We start from the raw sequence: 25,564 nt of genomic DNA, 5'->3' as shown, positions 1-25,564 counted from the left end.
TTTTTGGGGCCGCGGACCAGCCCGGACCGCGCCATTCCCGCTTTTCCACGCTCATCCCGCATGGGCGCGGCGGCCGCTCCGATCCCGCCGGGAATTCCGAGCGCTCCCCGGGAAGTTTCGGGAGCGCGGGGCCGGCGCGGGGGAGCCTCTCCCTGAACTTCTCCGGGAAGAGGAATTCCAGGGCGGATGCGGGAATTGGGGCGCTGAGGCCCGCGCTGGGGGCGATGCGAGGTGAGCCCGAGGATCCCGCGGGATTGGGGGGCTCGGGAGAGGGAAAAGCGGGAATGGGGAGGGGGAATCCCAAAATCCCACCCGGGATAATCCCAAAATCCCACCCGGGATAATCCCAAAGTCCCACCCGGGATAATCCCAAAAATCTCACCCGGGGAATCCCAAAATCCCACCCCGGGAACCCCAAAAATCCGCTCCAGAGGCTGATCCCAAAAACCCACCCGGAGAATCCCAAAAACCCACCTGGAGAATCCTAAAAACCCCCTTGGGGGAATCCCAAAATTCCACCGGGGGGAATCCCAAAAACCCATCCAGAGGAATCCCAAAAACCTACCCAGGGATATCCCAAAAATCCATGAGGGGGGAGATCCCAAAATCCCACCTGGGATAATCCCGAAAACCCACCCGGGATAATCCCAAAATCCCGGGAAGCCTCGGGATGAGGAGGGGGAGGATTCGTACTCCCCTCCCCCTCCCCCCGAAATTTGGGAAGGATCCAGGGGGTCACGGTGGGAATGTCGAGCTCTGGGATTCTGGGAATGCCGGCACTGGGAATTCCGGACACGTCCCACCCACAGGGAAATTTGGGAAGCGCGGGAAGGGGGACCCAAATCCCTGCTGGAATCCCAAATTTCCTCTCCGAGCACCGGGAATTTTCCCTTGGCTTCCATGGGATTTTTTATGGCTGGGAATCCTGGAAGGCCCCGGGAGCTGGGAACTCTTCCCGGAGCATCCCGAATTTTCCAGCCCTTCCTTCGGAGAGGGGCACTGGGAATTTTCCCTTCGCTCCCACAGTTCTGAGGGTTGGGAATCCAGGAATCTGCTCGGGAGCCCTTCCCGCCTCCGTCTCCCACTCTTGTCCCAAATCCAAGCGGAATTCCCAAATTCCCGCCTTCGAGGTGCCTGGATTCCCGTGGGGACCCCGATGTGCTCCCGTGGGATTTGTCCTCCGGGGGGGACTCCTGGATTTCCTTGGGAATGCCGGGTTGGGGGGTCCCCAGGGATCCCGGGAATGGGATCTGGGAACTCCAGGATCCAGGGAATAGGATCTGGGATTCCTGGGACCCTGGGAATGGGATCTGGGAACTCAGGGACCCTGGGAACCTCTGAAATGGGATCCGGGAACTCTGGGATCCTGGGAATGGGATCTGGGATCTCAGGGATCCCAGGAATGGTATCTGGGATCTCCAGGATTGCAGGAATGGGATCTGGGAGCTCAAGGATCCTGGGAATTGGATCTGGGAACTCAGGGATCCCGGGAATGGGATCTGGGACCTCTGGGAGCTCAGGGATCTGGGATCTCCGGGATCCCGGGAATGGGATCTGGGACCTCTGGGATCCTGGGAATGGGATCCAGGAGCTCAGGGATCCTTGGAATGGGATCTGGGATCTCCGGGATCCCGGGAATGGGATCCGGCCGCTCTGATCCCGCTCCTTTCCCTCGCAGCGGCCGAGGCAGCCGAGGAGGAGGAGATGCCGCCCTTCGGCTCCGCGGCGGGAGGTGAGGACCGGGAATGCCGAGATTCCGGGCGGGAACGGGGCTGTCGGGAGCCGCCCCATCCCGAGATCCCGATCCCTTTTCCCGGGATCCCTTTCCCAGGGCGATCCCGGAGCGGCTGCCGCCGGTGCCGCCGGAATCTCTCGCTCCGCGCGTCCGTCAGGATCCTCTTCGGCCTCTCCGGGATGCTCCTGGTGGCCGTGGCCGTGCTGGGAGCGCTGGGTGAGCCGGGATGGGCCGGGAACGCGGGATCGGGATCGGGATCGGGATCGGGATCGGGATCGGGGTGGGGCAGCTCCAGTGGCTCCTGGGATAGCTCGGGAATTATCCCGGCAGTGGGGGGGGGTTGATCCACGGGAACCTTGGGAATCGCCTGGAGGTTGGATCCCAGCGATTCCCAAGGGATGGAATCCCGGAGGAGGTCGGATCCCAGGTGATTCCCAGGGATGGCAATTCCCGAGGGAGGGAATCCCGGAGGAGTTCTGCCAAATCCCACGCCTGGAATCTCCTGGGAATGCCCCTCCCAGTCCCAGCAGTCGCAGCTGGCAGCGGAGCGCGGATGGGGCCGCCATTCCCGGCTCCCTGACTTCCCGGATTCCCGCGCAGTGTTCCGGAAGGTCGATTCCATCGCCGAGGAGATCGGCTCATCCCAGAGCTTCTACGAGCGGAAAATCCTCTCCCTCCAGGAGGATCTCCAGGGATTGGGTGAGCGCTGCGATCCCGGCGCCTTTTCCAGGGATTCCTCCCTTTTCCAGCTCCTCCCCTCCCCGAGCCAAATCCCTGCTTTTGTTTTTTTCCCGGGATTCTGGGCAGGGATGTCGGTCTCATCCCAAGGGTGCGGTTGGTGGGATGGGGCTTTGGAGAAGCTCTCCCGGTGCCCATCTCCAGGGTGATGGAATCCGGGAATTCCGGAAGGATCCGGGTGGGAAGGGACCTCCTGCGGGATCAGGAGGAAGCTGGGATTGGGATTTTCCCAGTGCCCACTCTAGGGCCATAAAATCCTGGAATTCCGGAAGGATCCGGGTGGGAAGGGACGGTGGGAGCTGGTGGGATCGGGGTTGTCCCGGTGCCCATCTCCAGGGTGATGGAATCCCGGAATTCCGGAAGGATCCGGGTGGGAAGGGCCCCCAAGGCTCCGGCTGCATCCAGGAGCCCCTTCCCAAGTCGCGGTGGCTCCGATTCCCGCCCAGCCCGGCCTGGAGTCGGGCACCGACCTCGGAGCGGCTCCGCGGATTCCTCCAGGCCCGGGAAGCGGGATGGGCTGGGATAACGGGCGGATCCTCTCCTCGGCTCAGGCGAGAAAACCGGGAACGGCTCCGCGTGCCGGGACACGGCGGCGCTGGGCCGGGAGCTCTCGGAGCTGCAGCGGGAGCTGGAGGAGATCCAGAAGATGCTCCTGGCCCAGGAGATCCTCCTGGATCGAACTTCCCAGAGCCACGCCCGCCTCTCCTCCGCCGGCTCCTCCATCTCCGGCGGGCTGGAAAACTGCTCCGCGTCCATCGGGAGCGTCAACCGGAGCGTGGAGCGGCTGCGGGAGCAGGCGGGGGGGTGGCAGGCGGTCGCTTCCCGCCTGGAGAATTCCCTGCAGGGCCTGGCCCGGCAGCGCTCGGAGGCGGCAGCGGCCGTGGAGCGGCTGAATTCCAGCCTGGCGCAGAATTCCCAGCGGCTCCGGGCGCTCCAGGGGAAGGCGGACGAGGAGACGCTGACGCTGCAGCGGGCGGTGACCGAGTGGCAGAACTTCTCCCGGACCTTGGGCTCGCTCCGCTCGGCCTCGTCCCGGAGCGCGGAGCTGCTGCGGAGCCTGCAGGCCGGGCTGGGCGCGGCGGTGCGGGAAGCGGCGCGCAATTCCCAAGGGATGCACGAGCTGGCCCTGCAGCTGCTGGGGCTGCAGCTGGGGCTGGACAACGTCTCCTCGCAGCTGGACGAGCAGCAGGACAACGCCCAGGACCTGCGCTACCACCACGGCCACGGCCGCAACCGCACGGAGGAGCGGTTCCGGGCGCTGGAATCCCGCATGGAATCGCACGAGCTGGAGATCGGCACCATCGTGGCCAACGTGGACGCCACGGGCGGGCACGTCCGCGGCATGCTGCGCTTCCTGGACGCCGTGCGCCTCTCCTGCTCCCTGGGCTTCCGCGCCCACGCCGAGGAGCTGCAGCAGCTCAACCGATCCCTCGGGAAGCTCCAGGAGGCCACGGAAGCGCTGCGGGAGCGCTCCGGGATCCTGGGCGCCCGCCTGGAATTCGACGTCCGCAACCTGTCGGCGGTGGTGGAGGAGATGAAGGCGGTGGACGCGCGGCACGGGGAGGCGCTCCGGAACGTCACCGCGCTCCGAGGTCCGCGGGAATGGGGGGCATTCCCGGGATTGGGGTGGGATCCTGATCCCGAGGCGGGTGGGAGGAGGGGCCGGGATCGTCCCGTGGACGTGGGGGTGGTCCCAGAGAGAGCTGGCCCTTCTCTGGGTTTGGGGGATTTTGGGGGTTTCGGGGATCCTGATCCCAAGGAAGGTGGAGGAGGATGCAAAGCCCCGCTGCGAGGTGCGGGATGGCACCGGGATGGCACCGGGATGGCACCGGGATGGCACCGGGATCATCGCACGGACGCGGATCCCAGGGACAGCGAGGAGCGGAGCGCTCGGGATGAGCGGCGGGAAGCGGCGGGATTTGGGAATGTCCCCAGCTCCCTGTCCCAGCCCAACGCTTCCCGATCCCACTGGAGCAGCGTCCCCCGGCCGGAATTCCCGCATTCCCTCCATCCCCTCTGTCATTCCAGGCGTTCCGGGCCTCCCGGGGCCCCGCGGCCTCAGGGGCGATGCGGGATCCGGGGGCGCCCCGGGAATTCCAGGCCAGAAGGGCGACGCCGGAATTTTGGGATCGCCGGGACCGCCGGGATCTCCGGGCCCGCCCGGGCCGCAGGGGGAGCGGGGCCCCGCGGGCTCCCGGGGCTTTCCCGGCTCCAAGGGCTCCAAGGGAAGCTTGGGAATCTCCGGCTCGCGGGGCCCCGCGGGGCCCAAGGGCGATCCCGGTGTCCCCGGGCCCGCGGGAGAGCCGGGAAAGGCGGGAGCGCCCGGGCCGAGGGGAAAACCGGGAATGCCCGGGAGCCCCGGAGCCGCGGGGCCGGCGGGGCCCGAGGGGAGCAAGGGGGACCCCGGGCCCAGGGGAGCCCCGGGACCGCCGGGACCGCCCGGGGCCCCCGGAGCGTGACGGGAACCGGCACCGGCACCGGGACAGGGACAGGGACAGGGGGGTCCCGGTGCCACCCCCGGACTGGGACAGGGACAGGGACCCCCCAGTGCCACCTCTGGGAGAGGGACGGGGACAGGGACAGGGGGGTCCCAGTGCCACCCCCGGGACAGGAACTGGGACAGGGACCCCCCAGTGCCACCCCCAGACAGGGACAGGGACCCTCCCAGTGCCACCCCCGGGCGGAAACAGGGACAGGAACTGGGACAGGAACTGGGATCCTCCCGGTGCCACCCCCAGGACGGGGACAGGGGGGTCCCAGTGCCACCCCCGGGACAGGGACAGGAACTGGGACAGGAACTGGGATCCCCCCAGTGCCACCCCCGGGACAGGGACAGGAACTGGGACAGGAACTGGGATCCCCCCAGTGCCACCCCCGGGACAGGGACAGGAACTGGGACAGGAACTGGGATCCCCCCAGTGCCACCCCCGGGACAGGGACAGGGACAGGAACTGGGACAGGAACTGGGATCCCCCCAGTGCCACCCCCGGGACAGGGACAGGAACTGGGACAGGAACTGGGATCCCCCCAGTGCCACCCCCGGGCGGGGACAGGACCGGGCCCCGCTGTCCCCAGAGCGTCCCCGAGCGCGGGGGAGGGGACCGAGGGCTCCCAGTCTCTCCCAGTCTCTCCCAGTCCCTCCCAGTTCGGGGCGCGGGGCTGGTCCCCGCTCCCGGGAATCCGCTGGGAATCCATTTGGGAATTGGGAACCGGGGGGGGGGGGTCCCCGCGGGTCGGGGGGTCCGGGCTGGGCTCAGCTGGGCCGGGCTCAGCTGGGCCGGGCCTTTGTGTTCCCCCCCCCCTCGGTACCTCAATAAAGGTCCCTGGCGCCTCCCGGACTGGGAATTCCGGGAATACTGGGAGTACTGGGAGTACTGGGAAAGGCCAGGGCAGTGCGGACTCGGGAATGCTCCGCGCCGCTGATTCCCAGATCCGGGAATTCTGACGGGAAGGAACCGAACTCCGACCCCAAATCCCGGATTTGGGGGGGATCCCATCCCGCCCCTTTCCCCATCCCAAGCCTCAGCTTCCAAAATCTGGGAATTCTGACGGGAAGGAGCCGAGTTGGGATCCCAAACCCCGGATTTGGGGGGGTCCCGTGCCCCTTTCCCGGCCCGCGGAGCCTCATCCCGGGAATTCCGTGCCCGCGCCCTGTGTTGGTGTTGGCAGCTCCGTTTCCTGTTTTGATCCCAAAAATCGGCCCCGGCCCTGGAAAAGCAGCTGGAAAAGCAGCGCGGGGGCGGGGGCAGGGAAAGGGGGGGATTTTCGGGAATTTTGGGGGGATTTCCGGGAATTTTGGGGAGGATTTTGGGGGCGGGGGGGGGCCGAGTCCCGGGAATTCATTGCAGGGATGGGGCCGGGCTGGGATCATCCCGGGAAGGTTTGGGATCATCCCGATGGGATTTGGGGGAGGATTTGGGAGGGGGCTGAGCCTCGGGAAGGTTCGGGATCATCCCGGTGGGATTTGGGATCACCCCGATGGGATCTGGGGAGGATTTGGGGAATTTGGGGGGCGATTTTGGGGGGATCTGAGACCGGGAACTCATTGCAGGGATGGGGCCGGGCTGGGATCACCCCGGGAAGGTTCGGGATCATCCCGATGGGATTTGGGGGGAATTTGGGAGGAGCTGAGCCTCGGGAATGTTTGGGATCATCCCGCTGGGATTTGGGGGGATCCGAGACTGAAAATCCCCCCCGGGCCCGGGTGGGGCACCCTAAACCCTCCCGATTTTGGGAATGGGGGACACGGACACCCCAACCATTCCCGGTTTTTGGGGTGGGGGACCCCAAACTCTTCCCGGCTTTCGGGGTGGAGCCCAGGACCCTCCAAAGGCGCCGCTGCGGCCCCTGCGGATCCCCGGATCCCTCATCCCGAGCGTTCCCAAAGCCCCAGGAAAACCTCGGGAATGGGCCCAGCCCCGGTGCCAGGGCGGGAATTCCACGGGAACACCGGGAGCACCGACCGGGATCCCTCGGGAAAGCGGGAATGGGACGGGCCGGGAATGCTGACGGGGGAACGTCCCTGCGGATCGTCCTGGAAGGAAAACGGGGACCTGGGAAAGGATCCCGGGAATCCCAGCCCTGGGAAAGGATCCGGGGAATCCCAGCCCTGGGAAAGGATCCAGGGAATCCCAGCCCTGGGAAAGGATCCGGGGGAAAGGATCCCGGGAATCCCAGCCCTGGGAAAGGATCCGGGGAATCCCAGCCCGGGGAAAGGATCCGGGGAATCCCAGCGCCGGGAAAGGATCCAGCGGAAAGGATCCCGGGAATCCCAGCCCTGGGAAAGGATCCCGGGAATCCCAGCCCTGGGAAAGGATCCGGGGGAAAGGATCCCAGGAATCCCAGCCCTGGGAAAGGATCCCGGGAATCCCAGCCCTGGGAAAGGATCCCGGGAATCCCAGCCCCGGGAAAGGAGCCGGGGAATCCCAGCCCTGGGAAAGGATCCGGGGAATCCCAGCCCTGGGAAAGGATCCAGGGAATCCCAGCCCTGGGAAAGGATCCGGGGGAAAGGATCCCGGGAATCCCAGCCCTGGGAAAGGATCCCAGGAATCCCAGCCCTGGGAAAGGATCCCGGGAATCCCAGCCCTGGGAAAGGATCCCGGGAATCCCAGCCCTGGGAAAGGATCCAGGGAATCCCAGCCCTGGGAAAGGATCCCGGGAATCCCAGCCCTGGGAAAGGAGCCGGGGGGGGTCTGGGATCCCCATTCCCATGGAAAAAGGATCCAGGGGGATCCCGAGGACTCCCATCCCTACGGACGCGGATCCAGAGGGTGTTTGGGATCCCCATCGCACGGGACAATCCCGGGAATGTCAGCAATCCCGGGAATGTCAGCAATCCCATCCCGCGGCCGCATCCGGAGCCTCGGGATTCCAGGAAAAGGCTCCGGGAACGCTCCTGGGGCGGGAGCGGCTCCTTCCCCCATTCCCACATTCCCACCGGGAGCAGGCGGGAACGGCCTCAGCTCTCCCAAATTCCCCCTTTCCCACATTCCCAAATTCCCCCTTTCCCACATTCCAGAGCCGCCTCCTTTTCCCACAGATCCAGGAGCGCTCCCGGCTCCCATTCCCGGCTCCCATTCCCGGCTCCCATTCCCGCTCCTCCCGGGATGCAGAGCCCAGGGAATTCCGAGCTGCGATCCCTGGGATATTCCCGCATTTCCGGCTCCCGAGGGAGCTCTTCCCCTTTCCCGCTTTTCCCCCAAACCCCTCCCGCGGTTTTTCCTGCCGGGATCCCGGAAAAGCTGCAGGGACCATCCCGAGGAATTCCCGGGATTCTCCCGCCCCGTTTCCCAGGGAACGGTGGGAATTCAGCGCAATTCCAAAGGGAATCCCAACCCCCCATCCCGAGCCGGAGCTTTTCCCGAAGAATCCCATCCCCAGGGCGGAGCTTTCCCGACAATTCCCGGCGGGAAGAATTCCAGAGGGTTCCCGGAGCCCAGGCTTTGTTCGCTCCGCTTTTCCAGCTCCCCCATTCCCGGGAAATCCCTCGCATCGTCCTTGGGAAAGCGGGGCCGGGAGCGCCCCCGGGGCCGGATCCGGCCGCGCATTCCCGACGTTTTCCAGAGGCGGAGTTCGTTTTCCCGGGAATTCTTTCGGCCGCGGCAGCGCCGGGAGCGTTCCCGGGCCGGGAGCTTCACATGAAATCGTCGGAGTCGTTCCCGTCCTGCGGGAAAAAAACGGGAAAAAAAACGGGAATGCGGGAACGGGGATGGCCGGGAATTCCCGCGGCTCCGGGCGAGTCCCGGGAATTGCGGCGATTCCCGGGAAATCGGAGCCCAGCGCGGGGGGAGGGAGCCCCGGGATGATCCCGATCCCATCCCGGCACTTCCCGGGATCCCGGGGGGCTCCAAGTGTTCCTTGGACACTTCCCGGCCCCCGGCGGCTCCTCCCCCCTCGGGATGGGAGCTCCGGGAATTCCCATTCCCGATCCCAATCCCATTCCCAGTTCCCATTCCCAGCTCCGGCCGCTGTTCCCTTGGGATGGGAGCACCGGGAATTCCCGATCCCAATCCTGATCCCAATCCCATTCCCAGTTTGAATTCCCCGTTTCCATTCCAATCCCATTTCCAATCCCAATCCCGTTCCAGTTCCCATTCCCAGCTCCGGCTCCTCCCTTGGGATGGGAGCACCGGGAATTCCCATTCCCAACCCCAATCCCATCCCCATTCCCAGCCCCAGCGGCTCCTTCCTCGGGATGGGAGCTCCAGGAATTCCCAATCCCAATCCTATTCCCAGCCCCAGATCCTCCCTCAGGATGGGAGCACCGGGAATTCCCATTCCCAATCCCGTTCCCATTCCCAGCTCTGGCAGCTCCTCCCTCGGGATGGAAGACCCGGAAATACCCATCCCAATCCCATTCCCAGTTTGAATTCCCTGTTCCCATTCCCAGTTCCCATTCCCAGCTCCAGCAGCTCCTCCCTTGGGATGGGAGCACTGGGAATTCCCATTCCCAATCCCAATCCCATTCCCAATCCCAATCCCATTCCTGTTCCCCATCCCATTCCCCATCCCATTTCCCATCCCCATTCCCATTCCCAATCCTGTTCCCATTCCCAATCCCAATCCTGTTCCCATTCCCATTCCCATTCCCCATCCCGTTCCCATTCCCAATCCCGTTCCCATTCCCCATCCCATTCCCATTCCCCATCCCATTCCCATTCCCAATCCCGTTCCATTCCCAATCCCAATCCCGTTCCATTCCCATTCCCATTCCCGTTCCCATCCCCATTCCCATTCCCAATCCTGTTCCCATTCCCCATCCCGTTCCCAATCCCGTTCCCATTCCCATTCCCATTCCCCATCCCGTTCCCATTCCCCATCCCGTTCCCATTCCCATTCCCATCCCCGGCTCCTCCCGGGATCCCCCCTTGGGAAGGGCCCTGGGCAGGCGCCGATTCCGTCCCTTTTCCCGGAATTCCGGGATTGCTCACCTGGTTGGAGGACATGTTCTCCGCCTTCATCAGCGACGAGTAGCTCCTGCGGGGAGAATTCCCGGTTATCCCGCGTTTCCCACGGAATCCCCACTGAAAGCCGGGGCTCGAATCCCAGAAATCCGAAGGGATTTTCCCCTCTGGAATTCGGCCGCCGCTCCCTCGCTCACGGAGCCGGAGTTGGCTTTTCCCGAGGGTTCCTCCCGGGATCCCGCAGCTGGAAAATCCCGAATCCCGGATTTGGGAGCCCGGCCGCCCCAATCCCTGTTTTCCGAGCCTGGATCCCGGGGCAAATCCCGGCTTTCCTTCAAATCCCGGTTTTTGGGGCGCGTAGGGAGAGGCGGAGCTCGGGGAGCTCCCGAGGGAATCCCGGGAAGCGCGAATCCCTCGGGATGAATTCCAGGGGCACATTCCAGAGGGAACTGGAGCAATTCCAGGGGCAGCTCTGGAAGCAATTCCAGAGGCAATTCCAGAGGCAATTCCAACGGTAAATCCAGGGGCAATTCCAGAGGGAATTGGGGCAATTCCAGGGACAATTCCAGGAGGAATTCCAGAGGGGACTGGGGAAATTCCGGGGAATTCCAGAGGCAATTCCAGCCTCCCCTCCCCCCCAGCATTCCCAATCCCCTGTCCCTGCCTGATGCCCAGGAGGAGCCGCCGGGATCATCCCAGGAAAAACCCTGGAGCCGGAGAAACCCTGGAGCCACCGTGCATCCACGGATCCATCCATCCATCCCTCCATGGATCCATGAATCCATTCCTCCATCCATGGATTCATCCATCCATCCATGGATCCATCCCTCCCTCCCTCCATCCATCCATCCACGGATTCATTCCCTCCATCCATCCATGGATCCCTCTCTCCATCCATGGATCCACCCATCCATCCATCCATCCATGGATCCCTCCATCTCTCTATCCCTGCATCCATCCACCCATGGATCCCCCCCTCCATCCATTCCTCCATCCATGGATCCATGGATTCATTCCCTCCATCCCTCCACAGATCCATCCCTCCCTCCATGGATCCCTCCCCCGCTCCATCCATGGATCCATTGCTCCATCCCTCCATCCTTCCATCCATCCATCCATCCATCCATCCATCCATCCATCCCTCCATCCATCCATCCATCCCTCCATCCATCCATCCATCCATCCATCCATCCATCCATCCATCCTTCCATCCATCCATCCATCCATCCATCCATCCATCCATCCATCCATCCCTCCATCCATCCATCCATCCCTCCATCCCTCCCTCCATCCATCCATCCATCCATCCATCCATCCATCCATCCATCCATCCATCCATCCCTCCATCCATCCATCCATCCCTCCATCCCTCCCTCCATCCATCCATCCATCCATCCATCCATCCATCCATCCATCCATCCATCCATCCATCCATCCATCCATCCATCCATCCCTCCATCCATCCATCCATCCCTCCATCCCTCCCTCCATCCATCCATCCATCCATCCATCCATCCATCCATCCATCCATCCATATCCATGGATTCATTCCCTCCATCCATCCATCCATCCCATCCATCCATCCATATCCATGGATTCATTCCCTCCATCCATCCATCCATCCATCCCTCCATCCCTCCATCCATCCCTCCATCCCTCCATCCCTCCATCCATCCATCCATCCATCCATGGATCCATCCATCCATCCATGGATCCATCCATCCCTCCATCCATCCATCCCATCCATCCATCCATCCATCCCATCCATCCATCCATATCCATGGATTCATTCCCTCCATCCATCCATCCATCCATCCATCCATCCATCCATCCATCCATATCCATGGATTCATTCCATCCATCCATCCATCCATCCCTCCATCCATCCCTCCATCCATCCATCCATCCGTGGTTCCATCCATCCATCCATCCATCCCATCCATCCATCCATCCCTCCATATCCACGGATCCATCCATCCATCCATCCCATCCATCCCTCCCTCCATCCCTCCATATCCATGGATCCATCCCATCCCTCCCTCCATCCATCCGTGGTTCCATCCATCCATGGATCCCAGGCTCCCTCCCAGGCTCCCTGCGCCATTCCGGCCGTTCCCACCGGAGCTCCTCCAGCTCCTTCTTCCTGCGGAGCTCGTCCCTCTCGGCCCTGCGCAGCTCCTGCAGCTGCGCCCGGCGCCGGCCCCGCTCCTCCCGATCCCGGCATTCCCGCTCGGCCGCCAGGTCCGGGAAGCGCTCCACGCGCGTCCGCTCCAGGCGCCGCAGCTGCTCCGACGCCTTCCGCTCCACCGTCAGCGAGCGCACCTGGGGAATTTGGGAATGGGAATGTGGGAATGGGGGAATGGGGACAGCACCGTCAGCGAGTGCACCTGGGGAATGGGGGAATGGGAATTTGGGAATGGGGGAATGGGGACAGCACCGTCAGCGAGCGCACCTGGGCAACGGGAATTTGGGAATGGGAATTTGGGAATGGGGGAATGGGGACAGCACCGTCAGCGAGCGCACCTGGGCAACGGGAATTTGGGAATGGGAATTTGGGAATGGGGGAATGGGGATGGGGGAATGGGGATGGGGACACCGCCGTCAGCGAGCGCACCTGGGGTGGGAATGGGAATTTGGGAATGGGAATGTGGGAATGGGGGAATGGGAATGTGGGAATGGGGACAGCACCGTCAGCGAGCGCATCTGGGCAACAGGAATTTGGGAATGGGAATGGGAATGGGAATGTGGAAATGGGAATGTGGGAATGGGAATGTGGGAATGGGAATGGGAATGTGGGAATGGGGATTTGGGAATGTGGGAATGGGGACACCGCCGTCAGCGAGTGCACCTGGGGTGGGAATGGGGGAATGGGAATGGGGGAATGGGAATGGGAATGGGGGAATGGGAATGGGGGAATGGGAATGGGGGAATGGGAATGGGAATGGGGGAATGGGAATGGGGGAATGGGGACAGCACCGTCAGCGAGTGCACCTGGGGAATGGGGGAATGGGAATTTGGGAATGGGAATTTGGGAATGGGAATTTGGGAATGTGGGAATGGGGATTTGGGAATGGGGGAATGGGGACACCACCGTCAGTGAGCACACCTGGGGAATGGGAATGGGAATTTGGGAATGGGAATGTGGGAATGGGGACAGCACCGTCAGCGAGTGCACCTGGGCAACGGGAATTTGGGAATGGGAATGGGAATGGGAGAATGGGAATGGGAATGTGGGAATGGGGATTTGGGAATGGGGGAATGGGGACACCACCGTCAGCGAGTGCACCTGGGGAATGGGGGAATGGGAATTTGGGAATGGGAATTTGGGAATGGGAATTTGGGAATGTGGGAACAGGGACACCGCCGTCAGTGAGTGCACCTGGGGAATGGGAATGGGAGAATGGGGAATGTAGGAATGTAGGAATGGGGATTGGGAATGGGAACTGGGATGTGGAATGGGGAACGGGAACAGGGATGGGCATGGCAGCTGGGAATGGGGATTAGGAATGGGAACAGGAACTGGGAATGGGAACTGGGAATTAGGATTGGGAATGGGGACTGGGATGGGAACGGGAATAGGAACCGGGACTGGGAATGGGAACAGGGATGGGGATGGGAACTGGAAACTGGGAATGGGGAACGGGAATGGGAATGGGAATGGGGTTCCCCAAGGGAAAAACCGCCCCGTCCTGGTTTGTGCCGGGAAAGTCGGGAATTGCAGGGAAAAAACCAGGAATGGGGGCGGCTCTGGGATCCCGGGATGTGTCCGTGCCCCCGGAATGGGATCGGATCCCTTCCCACCATTCCCGGCTCCGGAGCTTCCTTCGGGCCCCGCAGAGCCCGGAGGCCCCAAATCCGGGGAATTCCCAACCCAGCCGGGAATCCCCGGGAATGGGCCAGAATTTGGGGCCGGCATTCCCGGGATCCCAGGGGGAATTCCCTGCATCCCATCGGACATTCCCTGGTTCTGGGGGGACAATTCCCTGATCCCAAGGGACACCATTCCCTGCATCCCATCGGACGTTCCCTGCTCTCGGGGCCCCCATTCCCAGGATCCCAGTGGCCATTCCCAGGATCCCCAGGGCCATTCCCAAGATCCCAGGGGCCATTCCCAGATCCCAGTGGCCATTCCAGGATCCCCAGGCCCATTCCCAGGATCCCAGGGGCCATTCCCAGGATCCCCAGTGGCCATTCCCGGATCCCAGTGGCCATTCCCAGGATCCCCAGGGCCATTCCCAGGATCCCAGGGCCATTCCCAGATCCCAGTGGCCATTCCCAGGATCCCCAGGGCCATTCCCAGGATCCCCAGGGCCATTCCCGGATCCCAGTGGCCATTCCCGGATCCCCAGTGGCCATTCCCAGATCCCAGTGGCCATTCCCAGGATCCCCAGGGCCATTCCCGGATCCCCAGTGGCCATTCCAGGATCCCAGTGGCCATTCCCAGGATCCCAGGGACCATTCCCAGATCCCAGTGGCCATTCCCAGGATCCCAGGGGCCATTCCCAAGATCCCAGTGGCCATTCCCAGGATCCCAGTGGCCATTCCCAGATCCCAGGGGCCATTCCCAGATCCCAGTGGCCATTCCCAGGATCCCAGGGACCATTCCCAGATCCCAGGGGCCATTCCCAGATCCCAGTGGCCATTCCCGGATCCCCAGTGGCCATTCCAGGATCCCAGTGGCCATTCCCAAGATCCCAGGGCCATTCCCAGATCCCAGTGGCCATTCCCAAGATCCCAGTGGCCATTCCCAGATCCCAGGGGCCATTCCAGGATCCCAGTGGCCATTCCCAGGATCTCCAGGGGCCATTCCCAGATCCCAGTGGCCATTCCCAGATCCCCAGTGGCCATTCCCAGGATCCCAATGGATGCAATTCCCAGATCCCAGTGGCCATTCCCAGATCCCAGTGGCCATTCCCGGATCCCAGTGGCCATTCCAGGATCCCCAGTGGCCATTCCCAGATCCCAGTGGCCATTCCAGGATCCCAGTGGCCATTCCCAGGATCCCAGGGACCATTCCCAGATCCCAGTGGCCATTCCCAGGATCCCCAGTGGCCATTCCCAAGATTCCAGTGGCCATTCCCAGGATCCCCAGGGCCATTCCCGGATCCCAGTGGCCATTCCAGGATCCCAGTGGCCATTCCCGGATCCCCAGTGGCCATTCCAGGATCCCAGTGGCCATTCCCAAGATCCCAGGGCCATTCCCAGATCCCAGTGGCCATTCCCAAGATCCCAGTGGCCATTCCCAGATCCCAGGGGCCATTCCAGGATCCCAGTGGCCATTCCCAGGATCTCCAGGGGCCATTCCCAGATCCCAGTGGCCATTCCCAGATCCCCAGTGGCCATTCCCAGGATCCCAATGGATGCAATTCCCAGATCCCAGTGGCCATTCCCAGATCCCAGTGGCCATTCCCGGATCCCAGTGGCCATTCCAGGATCCCCAGTGGCCATTCCCAGATCCCAGTGGCCATTCCAGGATCCCAGTGGCCATTCCCAGGATCCCAGGGACCATTCCCAGATCCCAGTGGCCATTCCCAGGATCCCCAGTGGCCATTCCCAAGATTCCAGTGGCCATTCCCAGGATCCCCAGGGCCATTCCCGGATCCCAGTGGCCATTCCAGGATCCCAGTGGCCATTCCCGGATCCCAGTGGCCATTCCCAGATCCCAGTGGCCATTCCAGGATCCCAGTGGCCATTCCCGGATCCCAGTGGCCATTCCCGGATCCCCAGTGGCCATTCCCAGGATCCCAATGGATGCAATTCCCAGGCTTTGGGCGTTCCCAGTTCCCATTCCCCCATTCCCAGCGCCCATTCCCAGTTTTCAGGGCCCCAATTCCCGGCATCCCAAGGGATGCAATTCCCAGGATCCCGGGGCCATTCCCAGATTCCCAATTCCCACATTCCTGGGGCTCTCACGTCCTTCTGCCGGTGGAATCCGATCTGCCCCACGTCCATGTCCGGCGTTTTCCGCAGGTTGCTCCAGGGGGTGTAAACCACGGTGACGGAGCTCAGCTTGCAGCCTGGGAATGGGGGAAAAAAGGGGGAAAAAAGGGGGAAAAAGGGGAAAAAGGGGGAAAAAGGGGAAAAAGGGGAAAAAGGGGAAAAAGGGGAAAAAAGAGGAAAAAAGGGGGGAAAAAGGGGGGAAAAAGGGGGGAAAAAGGAGGAAGAAGGGGGAAAAAGGGGGAAGGGGGAAAAAGGGAAAAAAAGGGAAAAAAGGGAAAAAAGGGGAAAAAGGGAAAAAAGGGGGGAAAAAGGGGGAAAAAGGGGGAAAAAGGGGGAAGGGGGAAAAAGGGGGAAAAAAGGGGGAAAAGGGAAGGGAAAAGGGGGGAAAAAAGGGGGAAAAGAGGGAAAAAGGAGGGAAAAACGGGGGAAAAAGGGGGGGAAGGGGGGGAAAAGGCGGGAAAAAAGGGGGGAAAAAGGGGGGAAAAAAGGAAAAAAGGGGAAAAAAGGGGAAAAAGGGGGAAAAGGGGGAAAAAGGGCCAGAAAAAGGGAGAAAAAAGGGGGGAAAAAGGGGGGGGAAAGAGGGGGGAAAAGCGGGAAAAGGGTGGGAAAAGGGCCAGGAAAGGGCGGGAAAAAATTGGGAAAGGGTGGGGAAAGGGGAAAAAAGGGGGAAAAAGGGGAAAAAAGGGGAAAAAAGGGGAAAAAAGGGGAAAAAAGGGGAAAAAAGGGGAAAAAAAAGGGAAAAAGGGGAAAAAGGGGAAAAAAGGGGAAAAAAGGGGAAAAAAAGGGAAAAAAGGGGAAAAAAAGGGAAAAAAGGGGAAAAAAGGGGGGAAAAAGGGGAAAAAAGGGCCAGGAAATGGTGGGAAAAGGGTGGGAAAGAGAGGAGGGAAGGGTGGGAAAAAGGGGAAAACAATGGGAAAAAGAGTGGGAAAAGAAATGGGAAAAAAGGTGGGGAAAGAGGAGGGAAAAGATGGGAAAAGGGTGGGAAAAGGGGGGAGAAAGGGTGGGAAAAAGAGTGGGAAAACAGCAGGAAAAGATGGGAGAAAATGGCAGGAAAAAAGTGGGAAAGGGTGGAAAAAGGGCCAGGAAAAGATGGGAAAAGAAGGGAAAAAGGAAAAGGGGGAAAGGAGGGAAAGAGGGAGAACAGGGAAAAGCGGGAAATGGCGAGGAAAGTCAGGAAAGCGGGAAAAAAGTGGGAAAAGCAGGAAAAAATGGGGCAAAATGCGGGGAAAATGGGCAAAAAAAAGTGGGAAAAGTGGGAGAAATGGGCAAAAAAAGTGGGAAAAGTGGGAGAAATGGGCAAAAAAGTGGGAGAAATGGGCAAAAAAAGTGGGAAAAGTGGGAGAAATGGGCAAAAAAAGTGGGAGAAATGGGCAAAAAAAGTGGGAAAAGTGGGAGAAATGGGCAAAAAAAGTGGGAAAAGTGGGAGAAATGGGCAAAAAAAGTGGGAAAAGTGGGAGAAATGAGCAAAAAAAGTGGGAAAAGTGGGAGAAATGGGCAAAAAAAGTGGGAAAAGTGGAAGAAATGGGCAAAAAAAGTGGGAAAAGTGGGAGAAATGGGCAAAAAAAGTGGGAAAAGTGGGAGAAATGAGCCAAATCCCTGCAGGAACGGCTCCTGCTCCGGAGCAGCTCCGGAAGGGCAGGGATGGAGCAGAATTCCCGAGGGAAAAGCTCCGGGGGGGGAGGGGCGGCTCCGATCCCAGGGAAAGGCGACTGCCGGGAGCGGCGGCCGCTCCTCGCCCGGGATTCGGGGCTTCCCCGGCATTTCCTGGGAATCCTCTCGGAACTCGGATCCCAAATCCTGACCCCGCTGTGCAGCCCGGGGTTTCCCAGGATTTCCCAGGATTCCAGGCCAGAACCCGCCCGTTTCCTGCCCCTTTTCTCAGGCTTTTCCCGCCCTTTTCCCGGGCTTTTCCCGCCCTTTTCCCACCCTTTTCCCGCCCTTTCCCAGGCTTTTCCCGCCCTTTTCCCACCCTTTTCCCGGGCTTTTCCCGCCCTTTCCCAGGCTTTTCCCGCCCTTTTCCCGCCCTTTTCCCACCCTTTTCCCACCCTTTTCCCGGGCTTTTCCCGCCCTTTTCCCAGACTTTTCCTGCCCTTTTCCCGGGCTTTTCCCAGGCTTTTCCCACCCTTTTCCCAGACTTTTTCCCAGGCTTTTCCTGCCCCTTTTCCCGGCTTTTCCCACCCTTTTCCCACCCTTTTCCCACCCTTTTCCCAGACTTTTCCCACCCTTTTCCTGGCTTTTCCCAGACTTTTCCCACCCTTTTCCCGGGCTTTTCCCACCCTTTTCCCGCCCTTTTCCCACCCTTTTCCCAGGCTTTTCCCACCCTTTTCCCAGACTTTTCCCGCCCTTTTCCCGGGCTTTTCCTGCCCTTTTCCCACCCTTTTCCCACCCTTTTCCCACCCTTTTCCCGGGCTTTTCCCGCCCTTTTCCCAGACTTTTCCTGGCTTTTCCCACCCTTTTCCAGGCTTTTCCCGCCCTTTTCCCACCCTTTTCCCGGGCTTTTCCCAGGCTTTTCCCGCCCTTTTCCCAGACTTTTCCTGGCTTTTCCCACCCTTTTCCCAGGCTTTTCCCGCCCTTTTCCCGCCCTTTTCCCACCCTTTTCCCAGGCTTTTCCCACCCTTTTCCCAGACTTTTCCCAGGCTTTTCCTGCCCCTTTTCCCGGCCTTTTCCCACCCTTTTCCCGCCCTTTTCCCACCCTTTTCCCGCCCTTTTCCCACCCTTTTCCCGGGCTTTTCCCACCCTTTTCCCGGCCTTTTCCCACCCTTTTCCTGCCCTTTTCCCGGGCTTTTCCCGCCCTTTTCCCAGACTTTTCTCAGGCTTTTCCCACCCTTTTCCCAGACTTTTCCCACCCTTTTCCTGGCTTTTCCCGCCCCTTTTCCCCGGGCTTTTCCCACCCTTTTCCCAGACTTTTCCCACCCTTTTCCCGCCCTTTTCCCAGGCTTTTCCCGCCCTTTTCCCGCCCTTTTCCCAGGCTTTTCCCGCCCTTTTCCCGCCCTTTTCCCACCCTTTTCCCGCCCTTTTCCTGCCCTTTTCCCACCCTTTTCCCACCCTTTTCCCGGGCTTTTCCCACCCTTTTCCCAGACTTTTCCCGGGCTTTTCCCGCCCTTTTCCCGGCTTTTCCCACCCTTTTCCCAGACTTTTCCCACCCTTTTCCCGGGCTTTTCCCAGACTTTTCCCACCCTTTTCCCGGGCTTTTCCCAGACTTTTCCCACCCTTTTCCCACCCTTTTCCTGGCTTTTCCCGCCCTTTTCCCTGGCTTTTCCCGCCCCTTTTCCCACCCTTTTCCCACCCTTTTCCTGGTTTTTCCCGCCCTTTTCCTGGCTTTTCCCGCCCTTTTCCCGGTTTTTCCCCGCCTTTTCCCGCCGTTCCCGGCACCTTGGATGCTGTTGGCCTTCACCAGGTGGGCGCAGTCGCTCAGCACTTCCTTGGGAATGTCGTCCATGGTCTGGCCCTGCGGGCGGAATTCCCGGCGGCTCCGGCATCGCTCTGGAATTCCCAGCGGATTTCCCGCCTTTTCCCGAGCTTTCCCACGGGATTTCCCGCCTTTTCCCAGGGACTACCCCAATTTTCCCGAGGGAAATCCCAGCTTTTCCCACTTTTCTCGGGCCCTATCCCTCTTTTCCCGCTGTTTCCCAGAGCTTCTCTCCCTTTTCCCGCTCTTTCCCGGGGCCAATCCCTCTTTTCCCACTTTTCCTGGGGGTTATCCCACTGTTTCCCACTTTTCCCCGCAGTTATCCCGCTTTTCCTGCTGTTTCCCAGGAATTATCCCTCTTTTCCCACTTCTCCTGGAGTTATCCCTCTTCTCCACTGCTTCCCAAGGGCTGTCCGGCTTTTCCAGGGCCAATCCCATTTTTCCCACTTTTCCCAGACCTTTTCCCCGGGGTTATCCCTCTTTTCCCAGGAGTTATCCCACTTTTCCCGCCGTTTCCCAGAGCTTTTCCCACTTTTTCCAGAGCCTATCCCTCTTTTCCTTGGACCAATCCCTCATTTCCTGCTCTTTTCCGGAGCCAATCCCACTTTTCCCACTGTTTCCTGGGTGTTATCCCTCTTTTCCCAGGGGTTATCCCGCTGTTTTCCTGCTTTTCCTGTGGCCCATCCCACTGTTTTCCCGTGGTTTCCCAGGTCTTTTCCCGCTTTTCCCGGGGCCCATCCCTGTTTTCCTGCTATTTCCCAGGGGTTATCCCACTGTTTCCCAGGGGTTATCCCTCTTTTCCCACTTTTCCTGTGGCCCATCCCGCTGTTTTCCCACTTTTCCCGGCTGTTTTCCCACTTTTCCTGGGTGTTTTCCCACTTTTCCCGGCTGTTTTCCCACTGTTTCCCGGGTGTTTTCCCACTTTTCCCGGCTGTTTTCCCACTTTTCCTGGGTGTTTTCCCACTTTTCCCGGCTGTTTTCCCACTGTTTCCCGGGTGTTTTCCCGCTTTTCCCGGCTGTTTTCCCACTTTTCCTGGGTGTTTTCCCGCTTTTCCCGGGTGTTTTCCCACTTTTCCCGGGTGTTTTCCCACTTTTCCCGGCTGTTTTCCCACTTTTCCTGGGTGTTTTCCCGCTTTTCCCGGGTGTTTTCCCACTTTTCCCGGCTGTTTTCCCACTGTTTCCCGGGTGTTTTCCCACTTTTCCTGGGTGTTTTCCCGCTGTTTCCCGGGTGTTTTCCCGCTTTTCCCGGCTGTTTTCCCGCTTTTCCCGGCTGTTTTCCCACTTTTCCTGGGTGTTTTCCCACTTTTCCCGGCTGTTTTCCCACTTTTCCCGGGTGTTTTCCCACTTTTCCCGGGTGTTTTCCCGCTTTTCCCGGCTGTTTTCCCACTTTTCCCGGCTGTTTTCCCGCTTTTCCTGGGTGTTTTCCCACTTTTCCCGGGTGTTTTCCCACTTTTCCCGGCTGTTTTCCCACTGTTTCCCGGGTGTTTTCCCACTTTTCCTGGGTGTTTTCCCACTTTTCCCGGGTGTTTTCCCGCTGTTTCCCGGCTGTTTTCCCGCTGTTTCCCGGCTGTTTTCCCACTTTTCCCGGGTGTTTTCCCACTTTTCCCAGGTGTTTTCCCACTTTTCCCGGGTGTTTTCCCACTTTTCCTGGCTGTTTTCCCGCTTTTCCTGGCTGTTTTCCCGCTTTTCCCGGGTGTTTTCCCACTGTTTTCCCGCTGTTTCCCGGGTGTTTTCCCGCTGTTTCCCGGGTGTTTTCCCGCTGTTTCCCGGGTGTTTTCCCGCTGTTTTCCCGCTTTTCCCGGGTGTTTTCCCGGCTGTTTTCCCGCTTTTCCCGGGCTCACCTTGTGCAGCCGCAGGTAGACGTGGGCGGACGAGAGTTTATCCACGTGGAACCTGCGGAATTCCGGCTGCGCTCCGTCGGGAATTCCGGGCAATCCCGGCCCCGGAGCCCATCCCGAGCCTTCCCCTGCCCCGGGAGTCCGGAGGCTCCGATCCCGAGGGATCCCGCTGGGAATGAGGCCGGGAAGGGGAATTCCCGGGAATGGCGAGGGAGGGGCTGGAATTGGGATTGGGAAAAGCAGGGAAGGAGGAAAGGGGTGGGAATGGGAGGGGAAAATGGGATGGGAATGGGGAAAAGGGGGGGAAAAGGGGAAAAAAGGGGGAAAAAGGGGAAAAAGGGGAAAAAAGGGGAAAAAAGGGGAAAAAAGGGGAAAAAAGGGGAAAAAAGGGGAAAAAAGGGGAAAAAAGGGGAAAAAAGGGGGAGAAAAGGGGAAAAAAGGGGGGGAAAGGGGGGAAAAGAGGAAAAGGAGGGAAAGAGGGGAAAGAGGGGAAAGAGGGGAAAGAGGGGGAAAAAAGGGGGAAAAAAGGGGGAAAAAAGGGGGAAAAAGCGGGAAAAAGGGGGGAAAAGGGGGGGAAAAGGGGGGGGAAAAGGGGGGGAAAAAGGGGGGAAAAAGGGGGAAAAAGGGGGAAAAAAGGGGGGAAAAAGGGGGGGAAAAAGGGGGAAAAAGGGGAAAAAAGGGGGGGAAAAGAGTGGAGAAGGGATTGGGAAAAGGGGGGGAAAGGGACTGGGAATGGGGAAAAGGGAGGGAAAGAATGGAGGAAAGGGATGGGAACGGGGGAAAAGGAAAGGGGGAAAAGGGAAGAGGGAAAAAGAGGAGGAAAGGAGGGAAAAGGGGATGGCAAAGGGACGGGAATGGGGAAAAAAGGGGGAAAATGGGATGGGAATGGGGGAAATGGGGATGGGAAAGTGGGGAAAAGGGAGCAAAGGATGGGGAAAAGGGAGGGAAAAGGAAAGAATGAGGAAAAGGGAGGGAAAAAGGGGGGAAAGGGACAGGAATGGGAAAAAAAAGGGGGGAAAAGTGGGAGAGAGGGAAAAGGGAAGGAAGAGGGAAGGGGGAAATGGGAAAGGGATGTGGGAAAGGGATCTGGGAAAGGGATGTGGGAAAGGGATCCGGGGTTGTCGCTCTGCCAGGATCAGGAAAAGCTTCCAAGGAATTCCCAGGAAGAGCCAGGATCCCGATCCCGAGGGGTTCCCGATCCCGAGGGGTTCCCATCCCATCATTCCCGGCATTCCCGGCATTCCCGGCACCCACCAGACATCCTCGGGCCAGCCGTACTTGATCAGGTCCTCGTCTGGGAACGGCAACGGGAGTCAGCGAATCCCGGAATTCCCAAACCCCCCCAGGCAATCCCGGAATTCCCAAGGCCCCCCAGGGAATCCTGGAATTCCTGAACCCCCCCCCAGGCAATCCCGGAAATCCCAGCCCTGTTCCCAGCAGGAATCGACTCCTGCATGGAGAGGAGAAAATCCCTGGAAAATCCCCATGGAAAATTCATGGAAAATCCACGGAAAACCCCACAGAAAACCCAATGGGAAGTCCATGGAAAACTCATGGGAAATCCATGGAAAACCCACAAAACCCCCTGGAAAACTCCAGGGAAAACCCCGCGGAAAATTCATGGGAAAGCCCATGAAAAATTCATTGAAAACTCATGGAAAATCCATGGAGAACCCCTGGGAAACCAATGGAAAATCCATGGAGAACCAACGGAAAACCCCACAGGAAACCCCTGGAAAATCCATGAAAAACTCATGGAAAAACCCCCTGGAAAACTCCATGGAAAATCCATGGAAACCCCATGAAAAACTGATGGAAAATCCACGGAAAACCCCTGGAAAACTCCAGGAAAATCCATGGAGAACCCACGGAAAACCCCATGGAAAATTCACGGAAACCTCCTGGAAAACTCATGCAACATCCATGGAAAATCCATGGAAGACCCCATGGAAAATTCATGAAGAATTCATGGAAAATTCATGGAAAACCCCCTGGAAAACCCCATGGAAAAGCCCCGGAAGGTTCCCGGCCCCGAGCCAACCCCAATCCCACCCCCGGGGGATCCCCGAATCCCAAGGAATCCCAGGGAATTCCCGGGAATTCCCGAATTCCCGGCACTCACTCTCGTACTTGTCCTTGCCCATGTAGATGGTGTAAACGGCGGCAACGGCTGCGGAAAAGCGGGATGAGCAGAATCCCAAAAAACCCAAAACCCGGGAAGAGCCCCCAGAGCCCCGAGGGCAGCGCGGAATCCATGGAAAAAAACCCCTCCCCCCCCGCAGGGAATTCGGGAATTCCCTCCCCCCCCCTCCCCCCCCACGGGAGTTTGGGAAGCGGCTTTTCCATGGAAAACCCCCCCCCCCGGAATTCCCGGGATTCCGATTGCAGCCTGGAATTCGCTCCAAGGGGATCCCGATCCCGAATCCCGCTCCGGCTTTTCCTTGGGGTGTTCCCACCGGGAATTCCAAACGTTGCAGATTAGAGGGAAAACCTGGGAGAAACGCCCGTCCCGGGATTCCCTTGGAAAACGCAAGGAAAGGAGGGAATTCCCAGATTTTTGGGGGCCATTCCCGGGTTTTTCTGCTCCCGGTTATTCCCGTCCGAAATGCCGGGAAATCCCTGAGCTCGTCCCCTATGGAAAAGCTCCTTGGGAAAGGTTCCCAGTGGGAAACTGGGAATGCTCCCCCAGCGCTGGGGAAATCCCGGGAATTCGGGACATTCCAGAGGATCCAGGGAATCCTCGGAGCCGCTTCCCGAGGCTGGAGGGGCTCCGGGGGAGCGGGAATTTGGGATAAAGGGATGGGAAACAGGGAAAGGATTCCAGTGGGAAAGGGGAGCTCGGGATGGGATTTGGGAAGGGATTCCCGGCTGGGCTGGAATTCCCAGAGAATTCCCGGATCCAAGGAAAGGCTGGAGCATCCCGGGATCACCGTGGGGTCGGGATGGGATTGAAGGTCCCGTCCCACCCAATCCAGGCTGGAATTCCGGGATCCCAGGATCCCAGGATCCCACCGCTCTCCTGCTGTGCAGCTCCTCCTCTCCCCGCTCCATCCCAAATCCCACCGCAATTCCCGGCATCCCAAAATCCTCCATCCCGATCCCTCCTGAGACATCTCCGGCCGACGTTCCCGGGAATCCCAGGGCTCTCCTGAATCCAGGGATTCGGGGCTGGCCTGGGATGGGATCCCTGGATCGGAGCAGGATCGAGGTTTGGGTGGATTTGGGGATTCCCTGGAATTCGGGAACCTCCAGATTTCCTTGTCCTGCTGATTGTAGCCGGGCAAATCCTGGATTTTGGGGCTTGGAAGTGCTTTGGGAATCCCAAAGATCGGGAAAAGGAGGGGCCTTTCCTGCAGGAGCTCAGGGATGGAATTATCCCGGGAATTCTCCCCTCGGAGCCGCTTCCCGAGGCTGGAGGGAATCCGGGATTTGGGATAAAGGGATGGGAAACAGGGAATGGCTCCAGTGGGAAAGGGGAGCTCGGGGTGGGATCTTGGGAAGGAATTCCCGGCTGGGCTGGAATTGCCAGGGAATGCCCGGATCCCTGGCAGTGCCCAAGGAAAGGCTGGAGCAGCCTGGGATCATCGGGGGAGGTGCCGGCCTGGGAATGGGATGGGATTGAAGCTGCGTGGATCCCAGCCAAAGCATTCCGGGATTCTGGGATCCAGGAGGCTCCGAATCCATGGCCAGGGGTTTTTCTGGAAGTCGGGCATGGGAAAGGGAAGGGAGAGCCTTCCTGGAGTGCCGAGATTGCCAGGGAAGGGCCTGGAGGCCGGAATTCCTTCCCGCAGAGGAGTCGGGATGGGGCTGGATCCAATGGCAGGCTGGGAGAGGCGGGAATGGAGGGATTTCCCTGGGAAAGGGCAGCTCGGGCTGGGATCTTGGGAAGGAATTCCCGGCTGGGCTGGAATTCCCAGAGAATCCCCGGGAGTGTCCAGGCAAAGGTCGGACACCGGGAAGCGCTCCCGGGCTGCAGCTGCCCGAATTCCAAGTCCCTTCCCACAGGAGCCATTCCCACATCCACAAACTCCTCCCGTCGCTGTTCCCGCGCCGCCCTCACCGTTGGAGGTGAAGTAAAACACCATAGTGCTGCTGGGGGTCGGCGCGATCCCGATCCCGATCCCGGGAATCCCAATCCCAATCCCGATCCCGATCCCGATCCCGCTCCGGGCCCGTCCCGGGGCTCCTCCGCCTCCTCCTCAGGGAAGGCCCGGCCGGAGCGGGCACTGCGCACGCGCGGAGGGAGGCGCCTCATGACGTCACGGCCCGAGCGGGGAGCTGGGCATGCGCAGAACTGCACGGAGGCCGCGGGCGGAGGGAATTGCGCATGCGCAGGGCGGCCATGATGGCGTACGGAAATGGAACTGTGTATGTGTAGGCGGCCATGACAGCGTACGGCAAAATGAGCTGCGCATGCGCGGGGCGGCCATGACACCGCACGGCAAAGGGAGCTGCGCATGCGCAGTGCGCTGGCGAGGTCTCCCGTTTTTCCCTTTCCTTT

At 60.2% G+C, this 25,564-nt stretch overlaps 2 protein-coding genes across 2 annotated transcripts; one reads left to right on the top strand and one right to left on the bottom strand.

The window, feature by feature from the left end:
• Nucleotides 1–224: 224 nt before the first annotated feature.
• Nucleotides 225–4,932, top strand: SCARA3 (scavenger receptor class A member 3; the record flags this gene model as incomplete). Its single annotated transcript, XM_082276800.1, has 6 exons — nt 225–231; nt 1,679–1,732; nt 1,832–1,951; nt 2,336–2,434; nt 3,025–4,065; nt 4,502–4,932. The coding sequence occupies 6 exons, from the start codon at nt 225–227 to the stop codon at nt 4,930–4,932; spliced, it is 1,752 nt and encodes a 583-aa protein (XP_082132926.1).
• Nucleotides 4,933–8,398: 3,466 nt separating this feature from the next.
• On the bottom strand, nt 8,399–25,278 carry CCDC25 (coiled-coil domain containing 25). The gene is made up of 9 exons (XM_082277034.1): nt 25,124–25,278; nt 23,186–23,233; nt 22,318–22,357; nt 21,067–21,118; nt 19,189–19,264; nt 15,790–15,893; nt 11,996–12,198; nt 9,904–9,949; nt 8,399–8,636 (listed from the first exon to the last, which is right to left on the bottom strand). Exons 1-9 carry the CDS (start codon nt 25,146–25,148, stop codon nt 8,607–8,609), a joined length of 624 nt encoding a protein of 207 aa, XP_082133160.1. The 5' UTR covers nt 25,149–25,278; the 3' UTR covers nt 8,399–8,606.
• Between the last annotated feature and the right edge of the window lie 286 nt (nt 25,279–25,564).

Source organism: Coloeus monedula (assembly GCF_965178545.1).
Source record: "Coloeus monedula genome assembly, chromosome: 2".
Classification (NCBI taxonomy): Eukaryota; Metazoa; Chordata; class Aves; order Passeriformes; family Corvidae; genus Coloeus; species Coloeus monedula.
The sequence above is the reverse complement of the archived record's forward strand: the minus strand, read 5'-3'. Positions and strand labels throughout refer to the sequence as shown.

What these genes read in the sequence shown, in the direction of transcription:
- CCDC25 (XM_082277034.1), bottom strand. Translation starts at nt 25,148, where the DNA reads ATGGTGTTTTACTTCACCTCCAACG. An exon ending in TCTACCTGCGGCTGCACAAG is followed by an intron (nt 19,265 to 21,066) that starts GTGAGCCCGGGA and finishes TTCCGCCCGCAG; the next exon opens with GGCCAGACCATGGACGACAT. An exon ending in AAGGAGCTGGAGGAGCTCCG is followed by an intron (nt 9,950 to 11,995) that starts GTGGGAACGGCC and finishes TTCTCCCCGCAG; the next exon opens with GAGCTACTCGTCGCTGATGA.